The sequence below is a fragment of the Microcebus murinus genome, chromosome 32, assembly GCF_040939455.1.
Source record: "Microcebus murinus isolate Inina chromosome 32, M.murinus_Inina_mat1.0, whole genome shotgun sequence".
Classification (NCBI taxonomy): domain Eukaryota; kingdom Metazoa; phylum Chordata; class Mammalia; order Primates; family Cheirogaleidae; genus Microcebus; species Microcebus murinus.
In genome coordinates, this window is record NC_134135.1 from 4952409 (window position 1) to 4961524 (window position 9116).

The 9116-nt window shown below is 39.9% G+C and overlaps 1 protein-coding gene and 1 pseudogene across 10 annotated transcripts in view; one reads left to right on the forward strand and one right to left on the reverse strand.

The window, feature by feature from the left end:
• Positions 1-8025, forward strand: part of LOC105882877 (zinc finger protein 350) — a 29081-nt gene extending 21056 nt beyond the window's left edge. For 9 of the 10 annotated variants that reach the window (XM_075999029.1, XM_075999023.1, XM_012785588.3 and 6 more), the window contains one exon: positions 6545-8025. In XM_075999029.1, coding sequence (XP_075855144.1) covers positions 6545-7902 — 1358 coding nt within the window. In that variant the 3' untranslated portion in view covers positions 7903-8025. The remainder of the gene's footprint in view (positions 1-6544) is intronic. The other variant, XM_012785589.3, reaches the window with a different exon arrangement.
• LOC105882878 (COP9 signalosome complex subunit 2-like) lies at positions 1489-3180 on the reverse strand (annotated as a pseudogene).
• Positions 8026-9116: the final 1091 nt, after the last annotated feature.

A 9116-nucleotide genomic window follows, 5' to 3' on the forward strand; every position in this document is an offset into this window, starting at 1 on the left:
ATAAATTAAGCTCCTTCTGTTCCCAAACTGACATCTCCTTACTGTTATCTGATACCAATTTTAGTTTTATGTTGTGTCCTGATCTTGATGGTGACTCTCATACTTTCCTAGTAACTGCAAGGAGCTGGAATCACCTTCCTTTCAAGAAAACCCCTGTAAGTTTAGGTTCTCCTTTACTCCTGTACACTCTAAATCCTGGACATCCTGGCATTACCTACCTAAAAGCTTTCTTCTTTAAAGGTTTTTGCTGTTCATGATGAATTTTTAACTAAAAAAGATATCTTTAACATCCTGTATTCTCAGAGCCAGCCTAAACCAGTTCATAACTCTTGCCTACTTCCATTTGATTCCTTTCTGTTTTTACTGATTCTGAACTTTCTTCTAGTTCCTTTTAGATATTACCATTGTACTGGCTTTTGTTTTTTTTCTCCCATCATATTCTGATGATACTAAGTCCAAGTTCACCATGTTACCTGTCAAATGAAATTGAAATTCTTGTTTCAGTGATCTCTGTGATACAGCATCATCTTGCTCATGCAGAGATTCCCATCTTCTTTCTAAAACTCCCCCCAGTGTGTTCCACACATGATTACTTCCTTGACTCATTCCTTTAAAATTTATTATTATTTTTTGCTAGTATAGTGTATGCTGGAGGATAGGAGCAATGAGCAAAAACATGTACACAATAGAACAAGAGCTTTCATTTCTAGAGGAGGAGACATAAACTTAGGCAACAACATGGAGGAGTACATGCCATGGAAGGGACTACTCTTTTAAGAAAGGGAACAATTCTCTGAGCAGGTGCCTTTGAGCCAAAAGATGAAGTTAGTAGGTTGCTGGGTTAGGAGTGTTCCAAGTAGAGATGATAGCAAGTTTAAAAGCTCAAGGGTGACTGTGTTTGAGAAACAAAGCCTGTGTGGATAGAACAGAGCGTACCATTGGGAACATGGTCGGAAATAAGGCTAAAGAGGCAGCAGCAGCAGCCAGGGAAGAGGAAAGTCAGTCATGTGGTCCATTTCAAGGAATTGTGATTTTATTCCTAACAAGATGAGTAAACATGATGACATCCTGAGTCTGGAATGACATGAAATAACTTAGGTTTTTGGCTTTTTTTTTTTTTTTTTTTTTTTTTTTACAATTTCTGAGCTGCACTGTTTATTTTGCTGCTTAAAACCTAAGTGACAGTATGCCATTATAATTATGGGGTTTCATCTAAACCTTTACTACACTGCAGGTACAGGAATATATGGACACATTTCTGGAAAACTGACATTTTGCAAAATGCAGCAAACATTTTAATTTATACACGACAAAAGGAAGTATTCAAAAGGGTATGCATTTCAAGTTATTGCAGGTTATTTGTGAGATAATTTCTGCAGGTAAAACATGTTTAAATTTAACCAACAGCAGCGTGTCAATGTATTTAAAATCATGACAAAAATCTCTCTGGTCATGTTGCCCATAACAAATTACTATGATGTTGTATGTTTAGGGCAAGATGTTAATACACCATAAATCCCGTGGTATTCTGGTTTTCTTCTGGAGATTAAAGCTGTTTTCCTTGGGATAAATGCAGCAGCAAAACACAAACCAGTTGATCAAAAAAGCACTTCTGCCATAACTCCAATAATTTTCAGGACACATCAACCGACAGTAGTTTTGCCATTCCCAGTTCTTTTAAGGATTACATTTCTGCACTGTTCCCTTAAGGATGTCTGAAAAAACTTGTTCTTTGTTAAACCAGTTAACTGACTACAGCCTGGTTGAGAGAATTTAGTTGGTTGGTCCATTTATCCAGTGCAGTATATTGTGTACCGCCCCTCTTCTGATGATCCAGTTCAAGGAGCTGGTTGACTTGATCTATTCGGCCATGAGTAGTGTTATCCAATATGCACTGTACCAGCGAGCTCTCCAAATCAGCTACGTCGATGTTTAATTCCTTAGAAAATAAAAGGAATATGTATTCTTGTGTAAGGCTTAATTTTATTAGCACGTGTGTTCTGATGTTTTGCAAAAGCTCTTCAATGTGTTCTCTTATGAAAGGATCATCCATGATATTCCTGTGATTTGTTTTCAGACTTTTTTCGAATTCAGTGATGTCATTATTCTGATAGGCACTTATTAAATTCATCATTGCTAAAATTTCTGGATTATTTTTGGATGGCTTGGCCTCTTGTGAGTCAAATGGATTTATTTCCAATTTCATTAGCATATTTGCTAATACCAAATATTTTAAGCAAGTGGTTCATCTTGGACTTCCTGATTCATCATAATTCTTAAAAGGCTTCAAAAAAATCAGTGTGTGCCTTTTCAAATTCACCTTCTCTCAAGTGCATTTTACCACCACATTCTCTGATAACTCCCATGATCAGTGGATGAGGGATGGCAGACTTTATGTGAAGTGACTGTTCATAGAGCGCTTTAAGTTTTTTATTATTTTTCTGTGCCGTGTACATTTGAATTTCCAAAGCATATATTTCTAATAACTGGGTACCTTTTTTCAGGTAGTGTTCTCCATCATCAGTATTTTTATCTAGGAGATTTATTTTGGTCTTTCCCAAATCTTCACTACTGCTTTCGATCCACTTAATCAAAAAGTACTTGCAGGCACTGGGTCTACCTGGCAGTCACTGGGTCTACCTGGCAGGACTGATGTAACTGGCATATAATTTTTTGAAGCTTTCTACATTCCTCTCATTCTAAATACAATTTTCCAAGCTTTGTGTTTGTCTTAAATCAGTCTATCATTCTTAGCATCTTTCAAAGCTTCCAATGTTGTTTCATAGAATTCCTGCAGTAAATCCATCTGACATAAAAAATCAGAATTCTATTTAGAAATGGAGATATAATCAAGAATAGAATTAATGGATTTTTCAAAATAATTTCATGTGACTGCACTCTGAATATTGGTCAATAGTTGTTTATATCTATTCATCATTTCTGGAAAGTTTGTCAACTTGAAGTTAATCCTCATCATTTGTTTCAGTGCTTTACATCCCCATTCTCCTTTTTCACCTTCAAGTTCTAAAACGTTTTGGAAACTGCTTAATGCTGCTTTTGGGTCTTCTTCTTTTAATGCTTTGGAATTATAGTACTGATTTTCCAAATCCACATACTATCTTCAGAGTATTCCAGGTCGTAGTCTTCCTCATCATTGCACATGAAATCATCCTCCATATCCTAACTTAGGTTTTAAGAGGATCACTGGCTACCGCATTGGAAGTAGGCAGTAGCAGGCAGGGGTGTGAGCAGGAAAGCCAGTGAGGAGGCTGCTAAGTCCTAGGTGGCAGAGAAAATGGCTGGCTTCTGTGTGGGTGGAGGGGTTAGTGTTGGTTAGATTCTGAATAAGCTTATAAAGGAGGGAAGATGGGATTTGCTGTTTAAATGCAGAGTGTGAGAGGAAGAGACGGATGAAGATTTGTAAGAGTTTTCAGGGTTAAAACTGTTGTAAGAAACATTGAAGCAGTGTAACTGAATGATGAGTACTTGGCCTTGGCCCTGCACTTTTAGGAATTGTAATGCTTCTCTGTTCAGGTCCATTTGAGCAGGACATGAGGGATGTAAGTAGGTGCCCTGGGTGAGGAAGTTCTGAAGTGAAACAGTGGGAAGGTCCAGGGCCTGAGGCAGGAGTGTGTCTGAGGGACTTTGGGAAGCCTGTGTGCATAGAGCAGAGGGAGCAAGAGGGGAATGAATGGCAATAAGGTTGATGGTAGCTTGGGGTTGGGGGAGGCAGGTCACACAGGGCTGTTCAAGGACATTTCCAGACCTTGATTAGCAATAGGCTAACAAGATGAGGAACATTAGGGAGTTTTGAATAGAGAATTTATATACATAATGTAATTATTATTATGTTTACTTATGTTTAAAGAATCACTTTGGCTACTGTGTAGAAAATAGACAATAGCTGGTGGGGGAGGAAGAGGAAAGGCAGGTAGGAGGCTGCTGCCATATTGCCAGAGAGTGACTGGCTTTGGCTTGGGTAAAGAGGGTGGTTGTTGGGCAGATTCTGGGTATATTTATAAAGGAGGGCAGGTGGGAGTTACCACTGATAAAGATACAAGGTGTGAGGGAAAGAAACAGATGAAGGGTGATGCTGACCTCTTTTAGCATGTTAACAAAAGTGGAGTTGCCATTTACTGTGATGGAGATGATCTGGGAAAGGGAATTTGGGTTGGGAAATCAGGAGTTTGGTTTTGGAGATCATCCTAAGTTAGACATGCTTGTTAACATCCAAGTGGAGCTCACTGCTGTGTCTGGATGTTTGAGAGGTTATATCTGGAGATAGAAAGTTGGACTGGATAAGGTCTTCTGGGGAGTGAAGGAAAGACAAAGAGCAGTATTGGGCAATTAGATATTAGGTGAGTAGCTGGTAAAATGGGCTGAGAGAGCAAGCAAGAGCTTAGCTCAGAAGTTCCACTGATGTCCTGTTAGTGGAAATTTTGGTAAATTGAGTGATAACGATAATGTAAATTCTGACTATTGTGGACTTCGTGTGTTTCTGAGTGGAATGGTGAAGTTGTAGATACATTTTGTATTTTTCTGGCTTCATTTTTCTGCTAAGGTAAGATCTTTCTAGCTAAGCCCTTGTCTTACCTTTTACCTGGCTGGCAGATGTGCAGCAATTAGGTACATCCAGATGTTCTAAGAAAAGTTGAAGATAAAGCCGCTGTAACTCTTGATTCAGAAGGAGGAAGTGGTCCTTTTGGGCCCCTTAACTGATGCCAACCAAGACATAAGTATAGAATTATGGAGGAATATGACATTAGTGGCAAGATGAGAGATCAGTAGAAGAGAGAAAGTGAAATGGGAACAATCTGGGTCTATCCAGGTAACAACCTGAAGAAAAAGGTGACAGTTCTTACAGCCATTGCAGCTGTTCATCTGCTTATAGACTGCATGCTCCACTGCCCAGTAGTATATTACCTAAGGATCATTGCTTCCCTCTTTCTGTAGGAATAAAGGAGAATGTTACAGTTAGACCAGTGATTGAGTGTTGATGACAGGAGGTTTCTAAGAAATGTGAGATTGGTGCTTTGAGAAAGTTGGCTTGATGGTCTACAGAAAGCGCAAATTACAGGAACAGGATCGTCACCTGAGAGTCTATCATAGTTAACTCAAAATGCTGAGTACTCAACAGTCTGACTTCCCCTGTGGAATAGTTTTTATAATCACCAGTATCTGCTTATCTCCCTGGTCAGGAGGTTAACATTTGGTTTCCCTCAGTAGACTTTTCCCAACTTCCAAACTGTAAATGATAGGATGATGGACACTGGCCCTGTGCCTCCATCTTCTTTTTTTATCCACACATTCTTTGAATGTGATCTTCTCCTCTTCTCTGTCCCTAAATAACATTTATTTACTAAAGTTTTCCAAATTGAAATCTCCAGACAAGGCTTTTCTCAAGATTTATGTATCCTTCAGACTTGGGTATGTAATGACTGATTGCCTTAAAGTTTATATGCTTCCAAAAGTACACTTGATTTCCCCCTTCTGTCCTTCTGTGATTTTCCTTATCTCATTAAAAATCATAACTAGCCCAGTAGCTCAAACCAAATACTTGGCGTATTCTGACTCCTCACTTTCTTTATTTCCCTCATCCCAACTGCAACAGTGAATCTGTCAGTAAGCTTTGTTTTCTAAAAGGTAACCTGATTTCTTCCACTTCTCTCCATCTCCATGGCTCCTTCAGACCACTTTTTATAATTTGCTGCTTTCCTTGTGTCTTTCTTTTTTAAGTGGTTTTATCAAACTACAGTGTAGGCTACATGAACATAAGGAATATATTTGTGTATCCCAACACTAGCACCATGGCAGGTACACAGCAGTCATTTGGTAAGGGTTTGTGGAATGAGTGAATCTGACCTTCCGAATGATGTGACCATCCAGCGTCTGGTCTGTGGCTCACAATGAAGTGTTTGTATTTTACAGTATTTGCATTTTTGCAAGTTCTTATTTTGAAAGCAGTCAAATCTGTATTTATTCAGTATGAATTATCTAACTTTGATTTTACATTAAGTGCTTTTCCCTTCTGAGTTTCTTTATATTATTTTTTTTCCTAACGTGCAGGGAACATTAAACATGGAGTTTTATTTACACTCATGTCATAGGTTTAGCACTAAAGAGATACTTCGCATCATGGTATTTTTTTTTTTTTTTTTTTGAGACAGAGTCTCACTTTGTTGCCCAGGCTAGAGTGAGTGCCATGGCGTCAGCCTAGCTCAAAGCAACCTCACACTCCTGGGCGTAAGGGATCCTGCTGCCTCAGCCTTCCGAGTAGCTGGGACTACAGGCATGTGCCACCAGGCCTGGCTAATTTTTTCTACATATATTAGTTGGCCAATTAATTTCTTTAGAGACAGGGTCTCGCTCTTGTTTAGGCTGGTTTTGAACTCCTAACCTCGAGCAATCTGCCCGCCTAGGCCTCCCAGAGTGCTAGGATTACAGGCGTGAGCCACCGCGCCTGGCCCACATCATGGTAATTTTTTAAAAAATACCTTTATTACAAATCAAGGTGATAGAAAACTCATTGTTCTTTTCTTTCTAGAAGTTTGGAAAGTCGATGATCATTTGCCAGAGTACTTACAAAATGAAAACATGGTGAGCAGAATGGAACAATGGCATGGACATAATGCGTTTGGAAATATTGTTCACCAGAACAAAACTCAGATTCTTTTAAGGCAAAATCATGATATATTTGATTTAAATGGAAAAAGTATGAAATCAAATTTCACTTTAGTTAAGCAGAGCAGAAGCTATGAAATAAAGAATCCTGCTGAATTTACCAGAAATGGGGAATCCTATCTCCATGCTAACCATGAACAATTTGATACTGAAATTAAATCCCCTGCAAGTCAAAAACTCATCAGCACTAAGTCCCAATTCATCAGTCCCAAGCATCAGAAAACTCGAAAAATAGAGAAGCCTCATGTCTGCAGTGAATGCGGGAAAGCCTTCATTAAAAAGTCTTGGCTCACTGATCACCAGATCATTCATACAGGAGAGAAACCCCATAGATGTAGTCTATGTGGGAAAGCCTTCTCCAGAAAGTTCATGCTCACTGAACATCAGAGAACTCATACAGGAGAAAAACCTTATGAATGCACTGAATGTGGCAAAGCCTTTCTAAAGAAATCACGGCTCAACATACATCAGAAAACACATACAGGAGAAAAACCCTATATATGCAGTGAATGTGGAAAAGGCTTCATCCAAAAAGGAAATCTCATTGTACATCAGCGAATTCATACAGGTGAGAAACCTTATATATGCAATGAATGTGGAAAAGGCTTCATTCAGAAAACATGCCTTATAGCACATCAGAGATTTCACACAGGAAAGACACCCTTTGTGTGCAGTGAATGTGGAAAATCCTGTTCTCAGAAGTCAGGTCTCATTAAACATCAAAGAATTCACACAGGAGAGAAACCCTTTCAATGCAGCGAATGTGGGAAAGCCTTTACGACAAAGCAAAAGCTCATTGTTCATCAAAGAACTCATACAGGAGAGAGACCCTATGGCTGCAATGAGTGTGGGAAAGCTTTTGCATACATGTCTTGCCTTGTTAAGCATAAGAGAATACATACAAGGGAGAAACAAGGAGATTCAGTCAAGGTGGAAAACCCTCCTGCAGAGAGTCACAGCTCATTACATACCAGTGATGTCATGCAGGAGAAAAACCCTGCTAACATGGTGACCACACAAGTGCCTCCTGTGGCTCCTCGGACATCATTAAACATCAGTGGCCTCCTAGCAAATAGGAACGTAGTCATCATGGGACAGCCTGTAGCCAGATGTGCACCCTCGGGAGATAATAGAGGATTTGCACAGGAGAGAAACCTTGTGAATGTGGTTGTGCCTTCAGTGATCAATTACGTCTTATTTTATGTCTCAGAAAACCCATAGGAAAAACACTCAGATGTAATCTATGTGGAAAAGGGTTGACCAAACTTTCTAGTTCATTATATGGCTGAAAAGTATATACTGAGAGAAAATAAATGCAGAGGCTGGGAAAGCCTGATAAACTCATCCTATCTAAATACATGCTTTAACACAGGGGCATAATCTGATGTTAATCCAAACACATAAATAGTAATTGCTCTATTGTGCCAATTAAATGAGTGAAGGAAGCCTGAGTTCATTTTTTTTTTTTAATTTTTTTTTTTTTGAGACAGAGTCTCACTTTGTTGCCCAGGCTAGAGTGAGTGCCGTGGCGTCAGCCTAGCTCACAGCAACCTCAAACTCCTGGACTCAAGTGATCCTACTGCCTCAGCCTCCCAAGTAGCTGGGACTACAGGCATGTGCCACCATGCCCGGCTAATTTTTTGTATATATATTTTTAGTTGGTCAATTAATTTCTTTCTATTTTTGGTAGAGACGGGGTCTCACTCAGGCTGGTTTTGAACTCCTGACCTTGAGCAATCCGCCCGCCTCGGCCTCCCAAAGTGCTAGGATTACAGGCGTGAGCCACCACGCCCGGCCTTTTTTTTTTTTTTTTGAGACAGAGTCTCGCTTTGTTGCCTAGGCTAGAGTGAGTGCCATAGCGTCAGCCTAGCTCACAGCAACCTCAAACTCCTGGGCTCAAGCAATCCTGCTGCCTCAGCCTCCCAAGTAGCTGGGACTACAGGCATGTGCCACCATGCCCGGCTAATATTTTTCTATATATATTAGTTGGCCAATTAGTTTCTTTCTATTTATAGTAGAGACGGGGTCTCGCTCTTGCTCAGGCTGGTTTCGAACTCCTGACCTCGAGCAATCCGCCCGCCTCGGCCTCCCAGAGAGCTAGGATTACAGGCGTGAGCCACCGCGCCCGGCCAGCCTGAGTTCATTTAAGTGGAGGAAATAAATACTGTGAATTTTTAAACAGATGAGATACTCAGTATCTGGAATGTTGCTGTGAATGAAAAGTCACAGAAGCAGTGGTTCTTGCGAAAGGGTTAATATTGAATTGGTGGGATATGGGGCACATATGTGTCAATTCTATTTCCCCAGACCAGCATGCAGGATTAATTGAAAACCAGGACTTTTAGAACTTTATATTATGCAGAGGAACCTATGAAACAATAGCCTTACATTGAGTCAATCCGTTCATTTAACAAATAGCTTCCTTTGTACCTGGT